At 34.8% G+C, this 23,677-nt stretch overlaps 1 protein-coding gene across 4 annotated transcripts in view; it reads right to left on the bottom strand.

The window, feature by feature from the left end:
- Positions 1-972: 972 nt before the first annotated feature.
- The window catches only part of VAPA (VAMP associated protein A), a 45,850-nt gene continuing 23,145 nt past the window's right edge, over positions 973-23,677 (bottom strand). Inside the window, exons 3-7 of one of the 4 annotated variants that reach the window (XM_006089290.3) lie at positions 22,086-22,189; positions 21,542-21,622; positions 14,195-14,329; positions 8,841-9,014; positions 973-4,723 (exon numbers count right to left, since the gene is read on the bottom strand). In XM_006089290.3, coding sequence (XP_006089352.1) covers positions 4,565-4,723; positions 8,841-9,014; positions 14,195-14,329; positions 21,542-21,622; positions 22,086-22,189 — 653 coding nt within the window. In that variant the 3' untranslated portion in view covers positions 973-4,564. Of the gene's footprint in view, positions 4,724-7,857; positions 8,185-8,344; positions 8,626-8,840; positions 9,015-14,194; positions 14,330-21,541; positions 21,623-22,085; positions 22,190-23,677 lie in introns of those variants that run through there. The other 3 variants (XM_023754258.1, XM_014456317.2, XM_006089291.3) reach the window with 3 other exon arrangements.

The following is a 23,677-nucleotide window of genomic DNA, read 5'->3' as shown; positions in this document are numbered from 1 at the left end:
AATCTGAGCATGTTTAACCTCTCTAAAGCAGTCTGCCACCCTGCACCCTATACAATACAGGTAAGAACAGTACCTACTTCATAGGATCTAGATGACTAAATGAATTGACATAAAATACATAGCAGGTGGTAATAAGCATCTTGAAAACCATCTATTACTTTGAGAAATATATAACGGGCAAAATTAATTTCGTAGGTGGATAAAGATAATCACTTTAGGTGTTAAACTAAGTGGTAATTAAAAATGAGCCCATAAAATTTCTTAAATCATTTATTTTCATACAGACAGCTCACTTATTTACAAGTTTAAAACGTTACTGGTATTCTAACTTTACAAAGATAGCTCTTGCATTAAGCAATAACTAAAAGTGACTCCTACAACTTATTTTTAAAGATTAATATACAAAGAATTCTGAAAACACAGCTTCCTATGCTGTAGGACTAAAGCCTTGCTTAAACCTATTTTGTATCCAGCTTTGACATTTAAAAGCCTATAATATAAAGCAATTGTCTGGCTGCAGATTAAAAGTAGAGCTTAAAAACAAATGACCATGCCAGGTATCCACTCCAGATGAATCGTTTTTCTACAGGTACTGCTCAAGCATCACTTAAATTCATCACATGAGTTAATGTACTATAGTTGAATACCAATAAAAATAAAGGTTATCTTAATAGTTCACTTCACCTTCTTTCAAGATGGGTATTACATACATAAACAACTGGAAAACAGGACTGAGTTTTAAAACAAAAGAAATATTGATATGCCTAACTAGAAAAAGAATTACCTGGCCAATCAAGTTTTACATTATAAATAAAATATCCATGATCTTAAGGTGATCATAAAAATAAAGCAACGTATTTTACAGTCACACTTGGTTTTCAATAAACTAGAGAATTAAATGAAAAAAATAGGATACAGAGTTATAATTTATGATTATAGGGAAATGTTCATAAAAATTGATACTGCTGGATGTCGGATTTGGCATTATTTTTTATTTTTTTATAATGTAGTTTTCATATTCTCTGAAATGCAAACATGATTATTTCTACAATCAGAAACACAGGAAGATAAAAGGTTCTTTTTCTTTAAGGATGAATGTCCAAACTTCTTTGCACCAGTCCCCAACAGGTTGGGCACCACTGTTCCTGCACAGCACTCTACAGAAGCAAGGCTCCTACCAACAGTGTGGGCCAGTGAATGTGGCACTGCACCAGCTGATCCCAATTTCCCACTAACAAGCAATTAACCTCTCGGTGATTAGACAAAAATCTTATCTGTCATCAGAACTCAACGCCCAGTCAACAACAACTGGCTATTATTAGTTAACACAACATAAACATACAAACCATCACAATCTTTTGAAATAACATTACTTTTTTGTTGCGTTTTTTTTAAAGGAAAATGACACATCACTACATTTTTAATCAGTTTATTTATTCACAGAACAGTTTAATTTCCTTTGAAAGCTAGAAAATAAAGATCATTTACCTTCTTATTTTGTTGTTTTTCCATATGGTAAACATTTTCCCCTAATTCTCATAAAGGTCAATTTTTAAAAATCTACCCACACACCAAATCACAGAATAGGAATGTGCAAACTCTAGGAAAGCTGTTAGTTGATTGCTTTTAAAGTGGCAAAAGATCACAATTTGGGATTATACTGTGAAAGAACTCTTCTTTTTTGCCTTGCTGATAAAACTTGTTTTTGAAGTGGCGTATTTTGAATGATTACAACCCAAAAGTAATTCCCAGCGTAGATAATATTAATTTTAGAAGTTCTGAGCAAGATACTTGAAGAAATTAGTATTATTTTTTCTTTGACCAGAATTTCTGAATTTGATACATATTTTTTCCAAGTGTCACTTTTTTAAAGGTTACACACTTAGAATATAACCCTTAAATTTGCTTCTTGTAAATACAAGAATGGGCAAAAGTTAAGGTAATTAGTTATAGAAAGAATGAAGGTAAGTGCATTTAGCGTCACATATGAACTTAAGGCCTTCGTTTCTTGATTGTGATTTCAGTATTAGCAACAATGTTTTCCCCTCATGCTTACACATACAAGTAAGCAGGCAGACAACAATTTCTAAACATGTAAGGAATGAAGACAGACAATTTAATCTGTTATCAGTCAATACAGTTGGACTCTTAAAATAACCAGTGGTAGTAAAATAACCTGATCACATTTCATACAGCAATTAAAAGGAACAGAAATTAAGTCTCCTGATCTGTAAAGCAATTAAGAAGCCCACTTACACTTTTTCTTTTTGCAGATGCTACCCAGACTATAATCTATCTCAAAACCAACCACTGCATAATGCATTTTGTAGAATGCCTATCTAAAAATACACTGTATTTCATAGTGTTTATTACCAATGAGGGGGTGGGGATTTCTAGCCTAAACACTAAAAGCAAACATATACATGAGACTATTCAACAGTAGCCTGTAATACAAGCTTATGATAGAAAATTTCACATACACTTATTAAACAGCATTTTATGTTCATTGTTTCAGTCATGTCAAATTAATACAAATATTTTTTTCTACAAAGTGACCAGAAAAGACACCAAACTAGAATCAGGAAAGCAGATTTCTAGCTCCAGCTCTACCTCTACCTACCTATGAGACATGGGGAAAGTTCTCTTAACTCTCATACAGGCCTCAGATTCCTCAACTTTAAAACAAAGGGGTTGAACAAAATGACTTCTAAGGAGCATTCCCATAAAACGGGATTTTGTTAAATTTTGAGAATTTCAATTTTTAAAAAAATTACAGCCATGAAATGTCAAGCTTGGTACTTATCACCAATAATGTAGATTATATAGAGCTTTAAGCCAAGGAATTACTAAGTCTTCATTTATGGGACAAAAATGCAAGACTTTCTAGCATGCTTTTCGTTATCAGAAAGGGAAGGGAATTTTTCAGTGACTGTAAAGTACACAATGGAAACATTACCTGCAGTAGCATGCCAATAATGGATAGGTGTTACTTGTGTTTGTTTTTAGTACCTTTTGCATATAAGCAAGAGGTTCTATATAAGAAGATACCACAAAGCCAATGACACAATACATGTGGTCTGACAAATCAAAATACACTTAAAATGAGGAGGCAACCAAAATACTTAGAACAGTTCACTCATTTATAAAATGTATACAAAGACCTGGGCCTAACACGCTTCACTGCACCACATCAAGTCCCAAAGTCCAATCTCCCTTTCAGATAGAAGTGTATCTTTTACAAAACCAACACCTATTTTCAGGATCAAAATTCACTTGTATTAGATTGTACTCAGTAAAAAAAACTGAATAGATTTTCTATGATTCCAAAATTTTCTATGCTAATACAAATGAAATAAATTCAAACCCTACAATGGATATTTATACTAAAAAATGTGTTTCACATGGTTAACAGATTTGCAAAGAATAAAGGAATTTCTCACAAAGAAGATTCACAAGGCTTGCTCAGTAATAACAAATTTCCATAATGGGAATTTACTTTGAGTGTCAAATTGGGCAGGAAAAACACCTACTTTTAACTCTTTTTACAAAATATTTATAGGGAATTATTAGGCTCATTAAAAGCACTTGACTAGAACAACCAAGAACAAGTCTTTCTTGAGAAGATAAAAAAAAAAAAACCTGTTTAAAATGGGATAAACACAATAGAGCCACAAGGCATACACATAAACTGACAAAAATTACAGCACTTTTATTCTCATGATATTTGCTTATTTTATATTATCTTGAAGACAAACTGATTATGATCTTCCAAAATTCCAAAGTAGCTTGAAATTTACCAATTCCTTTCCTTAATAGAATGAGGACTTTTACCTACAAATATTGTAATATCTGAAAGGGTTTCAATGCGAGATATAATTATGCATTATAAATTTCAAATTATCATAGAGTGGACTCCCTGGTATCCCCATCTAATGACACGACAGACACAAACAAGCTATGGAGCAAGAATCTGTTAACAGTTTTATTTTTTTTTTATGTTAAATACCATGGGACAGGATTGTAAGGATGAAAAACTCAGTCAACAACTGCCTCACAAGGGATAAGAAAAATTCTGCCATGATATTAGCAAAGGTAAAGGAGAAAATTTACACTGTAAGAGGCACCATTTCCCCACAGAATACCTCTTGGCATTTCCTGAATGAGTGGGATTAGCAATCTAAATAAATCATATTTCAAGAGGTAATAGCAACAGATAAAATTTAAAGGATTATTAAAATAACATTTACAAGACTCTGAACAATTCTTGAACTCTTATTAAAACCACAAAGAAAGAACAATTCTTTATTTATGAATTTCATAAAGGACTGAATGTGCAACTGACATCTGCTAGTGATGATCTGGTAATATACAATTTGTCCAGTAGCCGAACAAGTTGGTATTTATTGTTTTCTAACCGTAAGATATCATTAAAGGCAAAGCCTATATGACGCTGTACACACAAAAAAATGGTCACCGTGGGCCATACTACCAATGAAATGGTAGGTAAACAAATCATTTTCTGGTCAAGAGAAAATAAAAGAAATAGCACTCTGCATGCTTCACTCTACAAGATGAATTTCCCTAGAAAGAATCCAATGAAAATGGCTGCAATTACAACAAGAAGTGAAGGAAGAGGACTGGTGACATTATCTCTGAAGGATGCAGTTGAGGTCGATCCAGGTTTATCCAAGTGTGCTACCTTTCTGAGCCTTATGCCTTCATCCTAGAGAAAAAAAAATATATGCACACACAAAAAGAGGTTTTAAATACAAATATGCATATAAGACTACTGAGCTAAAAATCAATAGACAGAAAGCAGATCGGTATGAATGTGGTTAGGGATGGAAATAAAACTAACTGGTATAAGGAAACTAGTTTCTAGGGTAGCCGTGGGCAAACTACGGCCCGCGGGCCGGATTCGGCCCGTTTGAAATGAATAAAACTAAAAAAAAAAAAAAGACCGTACCCTTTTATGTAATGATGTTTACTTTGAATTTATATTAGTTCACACAAACACTCCATCCATGCTTTTGTTCCGGCCCTCCGGTCCAGTTTAAGAACCCATTGTGGCCCTTGAGTCAAAAAGTTTGCCCACCCCTGGTCTAGGGTGATGCAAACAACCTAAAACTGGTTTCTAGTGAAGGCTACCCAATTCTATAAATTTACTAAAATCATTGAATTGTACACTCGCAATGAGTGTCTTTACAGAATGTAAATTATACCTCGATAATGCCAATTTTAAAAACTGAAGCTAAGAAATACTATCTTAAAAGCATGAAAAATCAGATATGGCTGTATTTACATAGAAGGAAAAACCCCATTAAAATTAATAAATTAAGGAGTTCTGTGCATGCACTTATTTCCAAGGTGGCCCATAGTATTTTTACATTGGTTACACCTGTCCTAGCACCGCCAGCAAAGACTACCAGAAACAAACTTGCAGTCTGACAGATTTACTGACTCATTGCAACCGGAGCACCCTATAGCAGAGGCACAGGTAAAATCTCACTGAAGAGACAGGCCTTTACAAGTTCAGGATGAAATTTATATAATATAGTGTTTTGATATGCTCCAAGCAGAAGGGCTGTGTGTAAAAGAGCCAGCATTGGATCTGAACTGCAAAGTAGACACTGAATCCTGTTTCTTTAGAAACTACAAATTACAAGAGATGTGGCATGTTGTGTAAGAAACCCATCCAAAGCTCTGCACCTGGACTGAACAGGGAGGCTGCTTCTCTGCACCAAAGTGACTGTGATGCTCCAGACAAGAGTGGGCTGCTTCATTCTTAACTGTTAGGATGGCTTCACATAGCAAATTTTCTGACAGTCTATGATTTTAGGGGACAATGTTTCTCGGTAAGACAGCAGTAGTCACTCAAAGTAGGAGGTTGTTATGGCACTTTATCTGCTGCAGTATGACCTCGTGGAAAATACTGATATCTGTACTTGGGACCTAGGCAATTGGCTTTGTCAACCAAATGAATAACAAGGCACATTTTTATTTCCTCAGAGCAAGCTTATTTTTATTTTCTCACACTAATTCCTCTAGTGTACCAAGTAAATGAGTTCACCTGATGTCATACCTTTTTATTTGCATTACTAGATTTTTCTGAGGGTTTGTGTGTATTTTTGATATTATGCTAATTAGCCCTGTGTGGAAAAATAGTGATTCCTAGCAAGAACTTAAAAAAATGTTCCTGTCCTAGCCGGTTTGACTCAGTGGCTAAAGTGTAAGCCTGCGGACTGAAGGGTCCCAGGTTCAATTCCAGTCAAGGGCATATGCCCGGGTTGTGGGCTTAATCCCCAGTAGGGGGTGTGCAGGAGGCAGCCAATAAATGATTCTCTCTCATCACTGATGTTTCTATCTCACTCTCCCTCTCCCTTCCTCTCTGAAATCAATAAAGAATTTTTTTTTTAAATGTTTCTAAGTGATTCTGATTCATGAGGTCTGGGGAGGGGCTGGCCAGGTGCATTTTTAAACAGCTCTCTGGGAGATTCAGATAAGGGACAGATTTAAGAATCACAGAGATAGCATAAAATGGGGTAGTGACCAGCCCTGACTGGTTTGCTCAGTGGTTAAAGCAACAGTCCATGGATGGAAGGGTCTCAGAGGTTCCAATTCCCAGTCAAGGGCTCGTATCTTAATTCAAGGGCTCGTATCTTAATTGCAGGTTCAATCTCTGGCCCCTGTTGGGGTGCATGAGGGAGGTAATATCTCTCTCTCTCTCTCTCTCTCCCCCTCTCCTCCCTCCCTTCCTCTCCTCCCTCCCTCCCTCCCTCTCCTTCCGCTCTCTCTAAAAATTAATAGAACAAAATATCCTTGGGTGAGAATTTTAAAAAAATGGAGGGAAGGATGCTGATCAGAGATATCAAGGGTTAATCTGGCACCAAATTGTGATGGGCCTTATGTATGAAAGCCTGAAATTGATTCTATAAGCCAGTGGTCGTCCTTTTATCTGTCTTTTATCTTCTAGACAGCAGAATGCTTTTTCAAATAACATCTCCTAGAGAACATCAGCCTATAAAAGAGCTGAGACCAGAAATTAGGTCTCACTCACCTATCTCCCTGTTCACTCTTCCTATTTTCCAGCCCTGCCCTACCTGTGCCCCTCCTACCCACCATTCCCACTTCTCTTCTCCCTGCCAAGAAATAAACAGTGGTTTTTTGAACAAATACACTGAGCATGCTAAGGAACACAACTTTCATCAAAGAACACAACTGTACAAGTCATGGCAGACAAAGTAAAAGTAACAAAAACTGCATGCGTGAATATGAAATGGAGATAATTTTTCCACTATCCAGACAGGTGGTGGGGGTAGGGTGGGGTCCCTAAGGGGATACTAAGGAATATGAAAAGATAGCCAGAAAAATTATTTCAACACGTATCAATTCAAGATCTACTGCCTTTGATTCAAGTAGTTCCTATGTGCCCGGCTCAGTGGCTGAGCGTTGACTTATGAACCAGGAGGTCACGGTTCGATTCCAGATCAGGGCACATAGGGTTGCAGGCTCGATCCCCAGTCAGGGGGGCGTGCAGAAGGCAGCCAATCAATGATTCTCATCACTGATGTTTCTATCTCTCTCTCTCCCGCTCTTTTCCTCTCTGAAATCAATAAAAATATATATTTGTAAAAGAAAGTTCCTTTATAACACTTAACAGAATAACCAAATGTAGATTAAGTTCCATAATTTAGCTTATTTACTCATACATTTTTGTATCATCTACTTTGATACAAAAAGCTCAAAGCCTTAAAAAGAAATTTAAAGGTATTCAAATCTTGAAATAATTACTTGTGAAAGACTAATTATTAATAAATTCCATACATATTCAAACTAGTCCTCAATTCACCAGTCCATTCATTTACTCATTCAAATCTACTCATGACTTCTATATGCATGTGCCATGAATGCAAAGATGAATCCACATAATCCTTGCCCCCAATGAAACTACTGCCCACAAAAGAAACACCTCCAACAAGTAACAGGTATGATGAAAACAAAGGAGATAGCATTCCTAAACAATTTTTCTTTATTTGTTGTTGTTGTTTTGGAAGGAGAGTATCCTACAAAAGGTTATACTAACAAGATGACAAGAAACAAGTACCAAGAGATGAAAATGCATGTCTTTGCTGCGAGGGTAGGGACAAGAATTCAAGGCATTCCAGTCAGAGGGAAGAACTTAAGCTAAAGCAAAAGAGGGATAATAAAACAGAGAGGATTCTTCAGGAAACTGTAGCCCAACACTGCCCAATACAAATATAATTTGAACTTCAAATGTGAGCCACATATGTAATTTTAAAAATTTTAGTAGCATGTTAAAAAAATAAAAATAAACTGGCAAAATTAATTTTAATAATATATTGTATTCAACCCAATATAACTGAAATATTATCTCAATATGTAACAATGTAACAAAAAAAGATATATTTTAACTTTTTTGGAATTAAGTCTAAGAAATCAGTGTGTATTTTCCACTCACAGCACATCTCAATTCAAATTAACCACATTTCAAGTGCTCAACAGCCCCAGATGACCAGTGGCTGGCTAATCTATGGGCAGCAGGCAATTCATATGACTGGGGCACAGAATGTGAAGAGTACAAACAAGAGAGGAAGCTAGCAATGCCTAGAAAAATGAGAAGTCACGGTAAAACTGTCAAAAGAGGCTGGGAGTGGAGAACAAAGTACAGGACATCCTATAATCAAATTGGAGGGAAAAAAATGGAGGGCAGGGAGAAATGACCAAAGATAAATTTAAAAACTGATAGATAAGATGGCCTAATAATATTCACATATCCTATGCCTTCATTTAAATCAACTTATTTTCAAAAAACAACTTACTTTCAGGTTTTGATTTTCTTCTGATAGCTTCTTCATTTCTCCCTGAAGTCTTTTATATTCTTCCATGAGTTTCCTTGTTTCAGTGTCATTGAGTGAAACACTATGTGGTTTTGGCATGGGTCCATCTTGTTTAGATGCATTCAGTGGAACAGCTTTGCTAGGTTCCATATCATTCTGTATTACAAAGACAGTGGAAATTTTTTTAACTGACCAAATCTCCTTACTGGTTTTAAACAAATAAAATTTAAGCTCCACAACCTTCTTTTCAAAAAAATTACTTAAAAGTTTTGACAATTTTCAATTAAGAATTTTTTTGATAGCGAATGTTATGGTCACCTGTGAGCAATTTTAGAAGGACTAAATCAGTAAATGTTAGTTAGATAAGCAAATAAGCCCACTCCCTCCTCTACTCCCATAACCCCTTGCACTTACCTCTACCAAAGACTTATCATATATCATAATAATGTATTTTTTATGTTCCTTCCTACAATACTTCAAAGACTGGAAGAGCAAGAGTCATTTCTCTTTATATTTACCCCTTAACCCAGCACTTTGACCAACAGTAGTTATTCAATGAAAGTATGTTGAATGATGAGAAGCAAATAGCAAGGTCATTTTCAGTGCTCCGATTCTGCAATTCAAATGAGTTTCTGGGAGGGGACGGGGGATATCATAATCATTCCAATAAGATTAGGAAACTATCAAAGAAAAACATTTGAAAACCTAACTTCACCAAAGAACTTATATGCATATATGCATAACCTATGGACAGACTAAAGTGTGGTGAAGGCCTGGGGAAGGAGCAGGGACAGGGTGGGGGGGATCAATAGGAGGAAGAAGGGGGAGGACATTTTTAATACTTTCAACAATAAAGATACATTTTTTTTAAAAAAAACCTAACTTCAATTAAAGGAGAAAAAATGACTGAAGGATATAAACCTTCAAGGGGAGATACTGAACACAAACATATCATGGCAAAAAAAAAAAAAAAAAAAGAGGAGGAAGGGAGTTAATTCCATGATCTTTAAACTCAAACATAAATGATTCTTTCAAATAATATCACTGTTTTAATTCGCAAAATTCAATATGGAATCACAGTACATAGACACTTTTAAAATTATGAGCCCCCAAAATCGTAATTCTTACCAACACTTATCCATTTGAAACTAGTGGCAAAAGCATGAAGGTAAATATCTAAAGCAGTACTGTACCTAAGTACTCCTGAGCCTGTGATCTCAAGTGCCTCGATATCCTTCAATCCTAACATCATTTATCTTATCACTACAACATAACAATATTAGTGCTAGTCATCTTTTTAATTACAATTTTATTTGATTAAAATTTAATTTTAGATTAAAAAACAAACTGTTTTATTCAGATATAAACTTCTAACAAAAGTATTTCTAAATCAACTTTATGGCATTCCACAGTACTAATGAGTTTGAATTATCAAACTCTTCACAATTGGATTTTTATTTTAAATAAATTCTTGAAATTTCAGAAAATTTAGAATTGAGAGCAAATTACCTCCAATTATCTCATCAACCCAACCATTATTCATGCTATCTTCCAATATTTTTTCATACGCATTTTGTAAAAGCAGCATACATGTAGATTTTAATTATAAATTACATACCTATCAAATCATCCCAGCTCCTGAATTTATATTAAGTGCAAATAAATTGTTCAAGGAGCAAAACTAGTATGTTTTTATAAAAGGGATGTGATTTGATCATTATGCCTAAATCCGTGTAAAACATTGTTATAATGAGGCTGTAAATGTAAATAGTATTTGACCTGGATTTTTTCCCATTTTTCTTAGAAGCTTCACAGTTGTGATTATTTCAAGAAGGCTACTCTAATTTTCTTCTCTGAGTTTTTCACTTGCTAGCTAGTTCTCTTGTTCTTCACCTTATCATTCCCTATCCCCAACCAATTCCATCTCTATCATGAAAAATGTTTCAGATATATTTTGCTCTCTACCCATATTATTTCCTATCCTTTTCCTTAACAGCAATTATATTTTAAAATGATTTTTCAAGTGTGTTCAAATTCCAACCTACAACAAGTCCAACTTCTGAAAATGAGGGTAGCATGTTACCTTCCTCTGTAAAAAAGGCAATAGTCAAAAATATCACAACTGAGAAATCTTTAGGTTTTGGTTAAGAATTGGTAAAAAAATATCATGCTCGTACCAAAAAGTTTCCTAAAAAATTAAAAGGAGATTCATGAGACCAACAAGTGAAGAGAAAAAAATTATGAGGACTTGCCAAACTCTTCACAATTGGATTTTTATTTTAAATAAATTCTTGAAATTTCAGAAAATTTAGAATTGAGACAAATTACCTCAAATTATCTCATCAACCCAACTATTATTCATGCTATCTTCCAATATTTTTTCATACGAATTTTGTAAAACCAGCATACATGTAATATTTTAATCTCTTTATTCAATTATATGCATATCTTTTTTTACTTTAAATGACAACATATGTCATTAAGTATTCTATACTGTGCTTTATCAAAATTACTTAACCCACCCTGACCGATTTGGCTCAGTGGATAGAGCGTCGGCCTGCGGACGGAAGGGTCTCAGGTTCAATTCCGGTCAAGGGCATGTACCTTGGTTGCGGGCACATCCCCTGTAGGAGGTGTGCAGGAGGCAGCTGATCAATGTTTCTCTCCCATCGATGTTCCTAACTCTCTATCCCTCTCCCTCTCTGTAAAAAATCAATAAAATACATTTTTTTAAAAAATTTACTTAACCCTTTGCGGTCCAATTTTATTTTTGGAATTCGAACAGTCTGGTCCAAATTAATTGACGGGATCGAATGTTGAAGTTATCTGTCTCACTAGACCTCAGCTTGACGTTGGACCTACCTGCTCCTAGCGCCTGATCTGTCGAGTCAGCCTCCACGTTGGACCGAAAAGGGTTAAACATTTCACTCAGGCATTTAATGGGTAGCTTCCCACTCTTTGGAATATTTAACAGGTAGCTTCCCACTCTTTGGGATTTAAATAACGTGTCAATAAATATCTTCTTACAGAATTAGATTTCCTTTTCTATTGAAATTTTCCTTAATGTTGTTATATTGCATTTATAACCAAAAGAAGAAATGTCATAACCAATTTGTGGAGCATAAACCTAAGACTAGGAATGCAACAGATACAGTGAAGCTTAAACACATTTCAAAAGTGAGCCAAGTCAGTCATGGAACAAGTTACATGGAGTACAATTGTATCATGTACTATTTAGGGCCCCTACAAACCAGTCAACATACATAAGAGATGTAAAGAAATCTAATTTATTTATGTATATTTGAAATATAAGCATATATAACCTAACTTAGTTGGGGATTAAAAGGAGGGGTGGGCTGAGTCATTCATGTAGTAACAATCTGAAGAGCCTGATGGGAAACACTAAGGCTGCTGTGACTGTAAGTATATGCTTCCATTCAGGAGCTCCATTACTGAGGTTTGGCTCCAGGAAAACAGCTTGTTCTTGAGAGTTGCTTCAGACTGGTCCAGAAAGTGGAGATTGGTTGTTCTGAGAACCATGAAAAAGGCAAACTAGAGGGATTCAACAACATGCTGCAACACTTAGGAAATTGATGAATAGTAACATTATATTAACATTATATTTAATGCTGTAACTTAGAATAAACTAAAAAACCAAGGCCATGATACCAATTAAGAAAATGTACACTACCTTGTACTTTTACCACTGTTTTATATTATTTAGCCTATCTGCAGTAATCCCTTCTCCATCTGTGAGATGAATTTACTTCTGTATTTTTTTTAAACAACTTTCAGTTCCAATATTCTAAGTAATTCCTATTGGGGGTAATTAGACAAGAATGAGCTAGGGATAGGAACTCGGGAAAGGTAAAATATAAAGCAAAGTAGCTTTTGCAATGAAGTCTTGGGAAGGACAGGGGAGCTAAAGAATGTAAATATGCGACTTCATTCTTGTGACTATTATGAGTAAGGGTTGTAAATATATAAAAGCTAAAGCCTAGAGCTAAGGCATCAAATTGTTCAGAGGCATAATTAAGGTCTTACTCTTGGAAAAGATAGTATCTGAATAATAAGGTTACTGAAGATTTACTTTCACTCTAAACAACCAATTCTGTTACTCTAGGTTCATCAATAACTAATGATAAATTTACATAAAGCAGCGGTTCTCAACCTGTGGGTCGCGACCCCTTTGGCGGTCAAACGACCCTTTCACAGGGGTCGCCTAAGACCATCCTGCATATCAGATATTTACATGACGATTCATAACAGTAGAAAAATTACAGTTATGAAGTAGCAATGAAAATAATTTTATGGTTGGATCACAACATGAGGAACTGTATTTAAAGGGCCAGAAGGTTGAGAACCACTGACATAAAGGATCATTTAAAACAAATTTTAAGTCCTCACCTGAGGATATGTTTATTGATTTTAGAGAGAGAGGAAAGGGGAGTGAGAGAAATAGTGATGTGAGAGAAAGACCAATTAGTTGGCTTCCCTACGCGTGCTGACCAGGGATCCAAACCCCAACCTTTTGGTTTACGGGACAACGCTCCAACCGAGCCACACGGCCAAGGGCAGGATAAGATGTTTTTAAACCAAACATATTCTCTGCAAAGCCAAATCAAAGTATAAGAAATCTGTTCACTGTGGGGTTCCTGGGGTTTCCAATAAGCAAGAAATGCTAAAGGAATCATACAGCAACCTTTACACTACCTACAAGTCAACACGCGCGCGCGCACACACACACACACACACACACACACACACACACACGAAGACATTAATAAATTCAAGTATGACCTAAGATCTTAAGGGCTTATACCACAAATTCTCCTACCATGGGGCATTTGTAAATAACCATGATAATTAAAAAGGGGTTACTATTATTTGTATTTGATAACAAACATAAAATAATTTCACTTTTTAAATATATAAACACAAGTACTTGCCTGGAAATCAATGTTTGCCAGCTCCTACCTTGATTGCCACACCTGCTTGTCTATTCAGATATGCACCTAACTCCCTTTTTAGAGGATGCTCCCAAAATCTCAGTGACAGGAAAAATTATAGCAATTTCATATTAATGTTCAAACTTACATTTATCCTGCTCACTACTGAGATTTTATTAAGTGTTAAATTTGTTTTTTTACAGGACAGAGAATAGTCTGTGTGCATGATTTTTAAGTGAATTGTGGTTCAGTAATTTTAAACATAGTTGAAAATTTCAATTCTACTTATTTCACATAATACACTCACAATACCACGTATGGTAACTTACATTAACATAGCTACTAACACTAGTAGACTCCTATGTCTGTTAACTCCCTAAAACAAACCTTCTGCTTCTCCTGTTTGAACACACTGAGTCCCCTGGGGTCATTCTTCATGTTATAACTGGCAGGAGTTGAAACTGGCTTGTTGATGATGCTTATTGAAGTGACAGCTGGAGCAGTCCCTGGTGGAGTTATACCCTGAGGTGGCATGGGAAACATATTCTCAGATTCACACCAAAGTCTGAGTTCGCCTGCATGGTATTGGGAATGACTAATACAGAAATCATTAGGCTCTAAAACATTCACATTTTATTCTATAAAAAGGTGTTATACATAAATAATAGTAATAAATAATAACTATGTTAACTATGAACTTTTTAGATTATTTCCCAAACAAAATTAGCTATCATCAATTTGTATTCTGTTCACAAATTAAATGTGTAAACCTTATTAAATTTATGCTAGCCTCATAATGTCTGAAAATGAATACCTTCTAACTTTGTGGCTCTGAATTTTACTAATCAATAGTTGTCAATATCTAAACAACAAACACTTCATATTTTCTTACCTTTGATAACATTCAACCTGAACAATTTTTTAAGTTAAATGAATTTTTCCCCTTGAAGTTAAAAAACTAAGTGGTTTATAAACCTCTCCTGTACTTAATGATACCACCGCTCCCCCCAAATACACACACACACACACACACACACACACACACACACACACACACACACACCTCCCTCTCCCAGGACCAATAAATAAATTTAAAGATGCATATAGCATTCCATTATATCATTATCTCCATTCTCCTATCTTCTCAAATTCCTCTCAAATAAAAATACTGCCAAAAAAAGGGTTAGAACAGACTCTGAAATAATACTTATTGGTATCTAGGTTACTGTATATAATAACTAAAAGAACTCTATCTTACTTAATAATGCACTCTCCCCAATCTGTTCTTTGTCTCAATAGAAAAGAATGTATTATTTAATCATAAAATGTCTATACATAAAGACCCCTGAAATGACCTTTTCTTGACAGCCCTTCATTCTTCATTAAGAAAAATCATTGTATTTTCCTAGAAAATGTCATTAACAGATGTTTTATATATAGGGCATAAATGAAATCCAATACATTTCTTAAAATTGGGAAAATGCTAAGTAAAGTTGCAAGTCTCAAAAAAAAAAAAAAAGAATTGAACCCAAAGAATTGAATAGGTGATAAACATGATAAAAAAAAAAAAAAAGGAGTTTACTAAAGACACATTCAATCCTGAAAAAAACACTACTACTAACTGGCAATTAGATTTAATACAGAGTTGATAGTAACTAAAAAGAGCTAATAATTCAGAAAGCCCCACTTTATAAAATATAAAATAGTCAATGTTTTAGTATCATCTGCCTCCTGCTATCTACAACCCAAGAACCATGCTGAATGGTTCTCAGTATGAGCACTGAACATAACTCAACTGAACTCCATGGGCCATTAATTTACTGAGATATATCCAGTCAAAGACCTGCTGTTCTGTAGGACTAGGAAGACCACACATTTCAGTGTGCTTAAAGGCAGTATTAACTAATACTTGTTATCCAGGAATAAGTATTAATAGTACCTCTTTTCATTCCAAAACCAAAGGGTCCTTGGATTCCTAGGTAACTCTATCTATGATCCAAATTAGACAGCTATTTCCCAAAAAGAAGCCCACATTCTGATTATGGTTCACATAAATTAGAATTGTTCTGTTACAAAAAATAACTTCTTTAAACTGTAAAAATAAAAACATGGACTCAACCACTACACACTTCTAAAGCTGGCACCTTTTTCATTCTACAAGATTGATCTTAAAACTTCAACATTTATATAACTGATATCAAAGTCCTAAAAGAACTGACAAAAATCAATAAAATAACATAGCCTTTTCCACTGTTTTTAGAACATGCATATGTCCAATAATAGCATACCTAAAAAGATCCAGATCCTCAAACAGATATACTTATATACTTCAATTAAATGCCTATCTACTTATTGGAAGGGAGGTGGGGGGTACAGGAAGGTGGGCAAGGAGCTATAGGCAGAGAAGGTATGGGAGTGGGATGGGTGCTTAACATAAAAAACAAAATGGTAAAGTATAAGACCTGCTCGCTACGCCAACTTTGAGAAAAAAGTATCAACAGCTATGATAGCTACTGTATGTCTATCTATTTTGGATATACTAACTAAATTTTAAATCCTAAATTCTGATGAACAACTCTTTAAAATAAATGTGTAAGAAACCATTAACTGAATATGGACTTCTCCAGTGCTCTGAACACTAAATATGCCATCCTGAAAGAGTTTATTTGTATATTAAACTGAGGCTGTCACAAAATAAACTGAATTCTGCTTCAATTAACATACCTTTTTTTACAACATATTAACAGATAAACTAAAGAAAATAAAGGTAAATATCAAGTAAATCACTATACAGCAATCATACTATAAAACTAAAAAATGTTTTTAACATTTTTGTTAATCTTGCACATTTAGAAATTTATTTTTCTTGAATAGGGGAATGTCACCTTTAATCAATTTGTGTAAGTCAGAATTCAGCTTTTATCAATAACTAGAGGCCTGGTGGATGAAATTCGTGGGGGGGGGGGGGGGGTTTGTCTCTCAGCCTGGCCTGCAGCCTCTCGCAGTCCAGGACACTCGGGGGATGTCTTATCCCAGTGCCCAAAATAGGGTCTTGAAATACCCTCTCACACTAAAAGGAGCCAAAGCTTCTTGAAGAAATGGCTGATTCCAGGTCTAGGCCTTGTCATATTACACATCAAGGAAATTACCAAAGACTACTAAGGTAAAAAGGACTCAGGAACCAATCTGATGAGGTTCCTACTTAGCCAATGTGAGCACTGATAATGATAGTAAGTAACTGCAAGGAGTTGAAACACAGATATGCTGAAGTTTATAGCAAGACAGAAAAAGAGGGAGGAAGGCTTTGAAGGAGCATGGGAGGCTGCCTGACTGTATATCATATCACAGGGACACTTATGACCAACTCACTTTTTGAAAGCCTGTAACTGAAGAGAAAGACTTGGGCATTTATCCTGTCTTTATAAACTATGACTGGATGAATAACCAAATATTATTTGGGCACAAGTTTCTCTCCATACAGGTACTCTACTAATATAAAGAAGCAGGAATGACAGAATATCACTATTATGCAAAACTTTAATGAATAGACCTAAACCATGTATTTTTTCAATTTCAACTCTTAACATTTTGGGCCTGATAATTCTTCACTGCAGGGGCTATCCTATGCATTGTTAGGACATTAAGTAGCATCCCTGGCCTCTCCCCACTAGATGCCTACAGCACCACTCCTCTCAGTTAATTGTGACATCCAAAACTGTCTCCAGACATTGACAAATGGGGGGGGGGGGGGGGCCGCGCAAATCACCCCTGGCTGAAAATCACTCATCTGCATGTTGCCCACCAATGGCTGCTAAGTTCGCAAACACAACAAAAGACATTATGAGCCTCCTTAAGAAAATATGTCAATACTTGCAAAGTTGTCTTTGCCTTTCCCCACCAGCAAAAATTAAATCTCAATTTAATCAAACCTCTAGATCTATTATAGGAAATAAGAAGACAGAAAAGTTAAATGACATCACAAGGATGCAATCAGCAAAATCTAGTCTGTGGGGAAAAGTGTATAGGACAAATTCAGTTTCTTTGCAAGAGAAAAACAGAGAGGAAGTCCATAGATTAAAAGATTTAAGAAACATATCCAACAGCAGTATGTGGACTTTACTTTTAAATAAATTCCAAAAAACTGCCAAAAATTTTAAATGCATTTGTGAGATTAATTTGAATGCTGCCTGGATTGTCTGATATTAAGAACATATTAACACATTGTGGACTACCAGTAGTTTTATTGCTAGCTTTACCCAGTGGCCATATAAGTTTCTATTGAATGAGTACAAAAAAACGTTTTACACAAATGTTAAAGGCACACTTTAAATACCCACTGCATTTTGAAGTTATTTATTACATGTTCGTACAAGCTAATATCTTTTTAAAGTATAATACTTTGTAAAACCATGTGTAATATGAAGCGAGAATTCTCGTGACCCATCCACAATGTGTTAAGCTTAAAGGCTTGATGGTAGTATTGTCAATAAACTGTTTTCCCTTTTATTAAAGTCACTGTACTTGAATGATACATACTGAAATAGTTATATCACATCTGGAATTTGCCTTAAAACAATGTGAGATTCGAAGTAGTGAAATTTAGATAAAATTAACAATAAAGTGGTAACTGTTAAAACTGGCCATAGGTTCATAGGGATTCACTGTACTGTCTACTGTTATAAGGGTTAAAATAAAATGTTAATAAAACATTATCTTCAACAAATATTCCCTACAACTTAGTCAATAACTGTACCTCAAGTCCAAGTAGTTCAGTTAGTGCAAATACAATCTGCAGCTAGTTCATCCAAGGCTCAAAATCAGATATTCTCTGGAGTACTTTGAAATTACTGAACTGACTTTGGGTTATTAATAATACCTGGTCTAAAAATGTTCCAGGAACAAACTACTTCTGCTCATGTTCCATGGTGTGGGACTCCGGGGACTACATTCAGTATTTATTCAAGGCCTTTAGCAGATCCCAAACCGCTTTCTTGGATTACTATGGGCTACATCTATATGTAGATATATCTCCTACTCAGCTCTATAAGATTAAATAGCTAGGATCAATTACCATTTCCATCAACTTCTGGTTTGGTTTCCAAAGCAGTGAAAACTACTCTTGATCAGCAATATCAAATACTTGACTTCCAACCCCTTTCACACTATAATCTCAAATTTTCTGCTATCCAGAGCATAACAGAAGTCCAGATTAAAGACAGCTCTAAGTTTATTAAATGACTAGAGGCTCGGTGCACAGATTCATGCACCGGTGAAGTCCCTCGGTCTGGCCTGCGCCCTCTCGCAATCCAGGACCCCTCAGGGATGTCAGACTGCCAATTTTGGCCTGATCCCCGCAGCCAGGCTGAGGGACCCCACATGCACCGGGCCTCTAGTATGCTTATGAGACCTTTGGTTAATCTCTTCCCAGCACCCCCCCCCCCCGCTTCCCTCTGAGATTCATCAGTCTGTTCCATGTTTCCATGCCTGTGCGCTGAGCATCTGCCCCATGGTGGTCAGTGTGGATCATAGCTACCAGTCGAACGGTGGAAGGGTCAGCCGGTCACTTAGGCTTTTATATATATAGATTGTTAAAAAAAAAACATGTATTTAAAATAAGTCGACCCATATTCCACTGAATTTCACTTTTTGGAATATATCTGAAGGAAACAAAAGCAGTACGTCAAAAAGATATCTGCATCCCAATGTTTATATAACATTATCTATCACAGCAAAGACATGATCTATCACAGCAAAGACATGAAAATAACCTAAGTGGTCGTTGACAGAAAAATGGATTAAAAAGTTGTGGTGTATCTACACATTACAGAATATTGTTCAGCCATAAAACCAAAAAAAAGTAAATCTTGCCATTTGCAACAACATGGATGGACGTTGAGGGCATTATGCTAAGTGAAATAAGAGAGAGACAAATACTGTATGATCTCACTTATATGTGAACTCATAAAAAAAATAAACTCATAGAAAAAGAGATCAGATTTGTGGTTACTAGAGGTGGGAAATGGGAAGGGAAACTTGGTCAAAAGATACTCAAACTTCCATTGTAAGATAAATAAGAACTGGGGATATAATGTACAACATGATGACTATAGTTAACACTGCTACATGGTATATTTGAAAATTGTTAAGAAAGTAAATCCTGCCCTGACCAGTTTGGCTCAGTGGATAGAGCGTCAGCCTGCGGACAGAAGGGTCCCAGGTTCGATTCCAGTCAAGGGCATGTACCTTGGTTGCGGGCACATCCCCAGTAAGAGGTGTGCAGCAGGCAGCTGATCGATGTGTCTCTCCCTTCCTCTCTGTAAAAAAAAAAAAAAAAAAAAAAATCAATAAAATATATTTAAAAAAAAAAAAAAAAAAAGAAAGTAAATCCTAAGAGTTCTTATCATAAGGAGAAAAAACTTTCTTTTTGCATTTGTATGAGATAATGAATGGTAACTAAGCTTAATGAGGCAATCATTTCACAATATATACCAGTCATGCTTAAATTTATATAGTGCTGTATGTCAATTATATCTCAAAACTGGAAAAAAATAAAATGAAATTAGTCAACCCAGACAATGTTGTCGTGTTTTCTTGGTTCTAATAAGAACTTTGCAAATTATTGACTTACTGGCAGCCTAAGCAGAGAGAAAATAAATTCCAAAAGGAAAGCATAAACATGCTAACCCTCACTCTCCAGTAAGAATATATGCATTCACATTTTTTGTTTCAGGTAAATATCCCAAAATCCCTTTTAAAAGGCATTTTAAAACAAAATAAATAATTTGATCAACACCTAATCACCATTCAGTGACTTTTTCATTTCAACTTAATGTAAAAGAGTAACAAAATAATCGAGCCTATGTATTTAATCTGCAAATTTACTTATCAACAGGGCAAAGAACCTCCAAATCAAGGCAATAGTTGTATCACATTGCAACCTAATTGTGACAAACAATTCTATTTACTCATATTATTTTATATATTAAGTCATCACCCTCCCCCCCAAAAAAAACCCAACTTACCTTTCAAGCCCCCTACAGTCAGATAGGTTCAAATTTACATTTCAGAAGGGGAACACAAAAAGTGACCACAACCATTCTATACATTCAAAGACTTTTTAGACTACACGCATATATCCCTCAGTCCCCCAAATTATATTTACCTCACACTAATCAAAAAGCAGCATAAAAATTACTTACGTTAAAGAATAAAATCAGATTAAAGACAGCAAGATATTTATAAATTGTCTTACAATAAACTTACAGTAAGGAAAAAAGAAAATCAAATGGATTTTGACCAAAATCAATACTAAGCAAAATACCTAGGAATAGCCAAACTTGGAATAAACTGCTTGTCCATGTAAACTAAACATTTTATACTCAGATTGCTGGTATATTGTTGCCAAAAAGTGGTTTACATCTGTTACTTAATTATATTTATATATACAAATGCCTCAATTCTAAAAAGAATTTCAAATCATATAAGTGGAAAAATTTTGGTAGAATTATTCTTCTCCATCATGCAGCTTCAATCTAAACGTATTTTTCTTCTTAAACAAACATTATTAAAATGAAAAGAGTATTTCAAGTTTGTGGGGTTTTTTTAAACTAAGTACTGATTCTTCTTATAAAGTGGAATAGCCATTACTACATACCTCACAAAGGTCAAAACAAAAGGAAAATTAATCTAAAAGGAACTGAGAGCTTGCTAATAGCTTCCGATTTTCTTACTTACCAATTTATCATTTTCACTGGGCATTTCAAAAACACATCTCAATTTAGAATCCATTAATTCGTCAGGTTTTGCCTCTTTCCACTAAAAACAAATAAAACCAAACATGAGACAGTAGAGATATGACCGTGACAAATAGGTTTCATCTCAAGGGATAACTAAAAGATTAGCATAGCTGCTTAGAACAGGAGTGCTGTCTTTGGCTCAGCCAAGATGCAATGCTGCATTGCACTCTGTATTAACCACCCTGCCATAGTTATCTGGCAATGCCACAGAAACTTCTGAATAATCCTAAGAAGAGCTACTATCACCATCCATTGAAATCACACCACTAATATCTCTATAGCAATTACAGGACTTTCTTCTTAGGAGCATTTCTAAATTGTTTCTAAAAAATATTATTTCAAAATTCTTTCACTGTTACAGTTAGGATTATCTATAATAAATAGATGTACAGATTTTTTTAAATTAGATTTCTAATTGGGAACTAAACCCACAGTTTAAACAACATTCCCCAAAATAAATTCTGCTCAATTTCTATACTTACCACAGCTTCCATATCTGAAATGTTTGGTGGAGCAAAAATTGTCTGTACCATAAACTTGTGTTTACTCTTTTCATTAGGATCATAGTCAAAAGGCTGTAGCATTACTAAATAAAAAAAAAGGACACATTACATTGTCTTCTGCATTTGTTTGCTACTTAATCGTATTACCTGATTCATTAATGTGCAAATTTAGAAAACTAGGAAGGCTTCAAGAAACCAAACACTATATTATTTACATTTAGGATCCAGAATCAACTTTATATTTTATAATTATTTTTAAATTTTCCACCTTTCTGATTTGCTAAATCTTTAACAATGTACAAAATAAATAAATGGCTATTTAAAAAATAAGTATCAAATTTATGACTGTCTCTAAACTTATGTTTGGGAAAGTTTTCAAAATTTTGCCATGGTTAATTATTTTCATGCCTGCAAGCTTGGATTAAATCTAGTAAATTTTCTATTAAAACTAGTTATAAATTTAGGCTTTCATTTTAATAGAGATAATATCTCTTAAAATTAGACAACTGGGTTATTTAAAGGAGAAATTCTAAGTAATTTAAAAACTCACTAGCATGTATTATTAGTATTCTAATATAACTAATTTTTTTAATTGATTTTTTTTAATCCTCACCAGAGTATACGTTTTTTATTGATTTTAGAGAAAAGGGGGGTGGGGAGAGAAAGGAGAAACATAGATGTGAGAAAGAACATCGATAGGTTGCCTCCCATACTCACCCGACCAGAGATTGAACCCACAACCTAGGTATATGCACTAACCAGGAATCAAACCAACAACCTTTTAGTGTATGGGATGATGCTCCCACCAACCAAGTCACCCAGCCAGGGTTAAAGATAGATTTTAAATAAACACCCATTCAAAAGGAGTTTATCAATTTGTTTATATCTGATTCTAAGAAAACAAAGTATACAAGGTCTCATGATGGTCTCATGAATCCTAGAATTTTTCTAGCATCCAAATAATTATATTCAATATTTTCCTAAGCATTTTTGATTGTCAGTCTATAAAAGAGGGATTTTTTAGAGACTCCCTGTGGTTATAAGTCATGTTAAATTATATAATATGAATGTACTAATGAATGAATCAGCAATTATGTAAAATATATATGTAGTACTGTGGAAAATTATTCTCCCACTAATATTTAGATTATTTCTAAGATATGCTAGTATATGCATTTCAATACTTTCACAATGACAAAAGCAATTAAGCAAACATGAGAAATATGAATTATATAAACAAATCTTATTTCTAAGCTATGTCTGAGAGGTCCATCAACTTCCATCAGGTGAAAAAAAAACTTTTTTAGACCAAATACATAGCAGCAAAAAATGCACAGGATAAATACCCAGAATCCAAATAAAGCACAATAAATTTCCATTGATACTCTTCACTGAGCAATCATTACAGGCTAGTCACTAGGAACTAGACAAAAAGATAACTTTAAACATGGGAACTAGACAAAAAGATGACTTTAAACATGATTATGATTTTATGACAAATATATACTCTAAGGGTGCAAATAACAAGAGGAAGATAATCTTAATATATATATACATGTGTGTGTGTGTGT

Source organism: Myotis lucifugus, unplaced genomic scaffold (assembly GCF_000147115.1).
Source record: "Myotis lucifugus unplaced genomic scaffold, Myoluc2.0 scaffold_58, whole genome shotgun sequence".
Classification (NCBI taxonomy): Eukaryota; Metazoa; Chordata; class Mammalia; order Chiroptera; family Vespertilionidae; genus Myotis; species Myotis lucifugus.
This window is presented reverse-complemented; position numbering and strand designations above follow the sequence as displayed.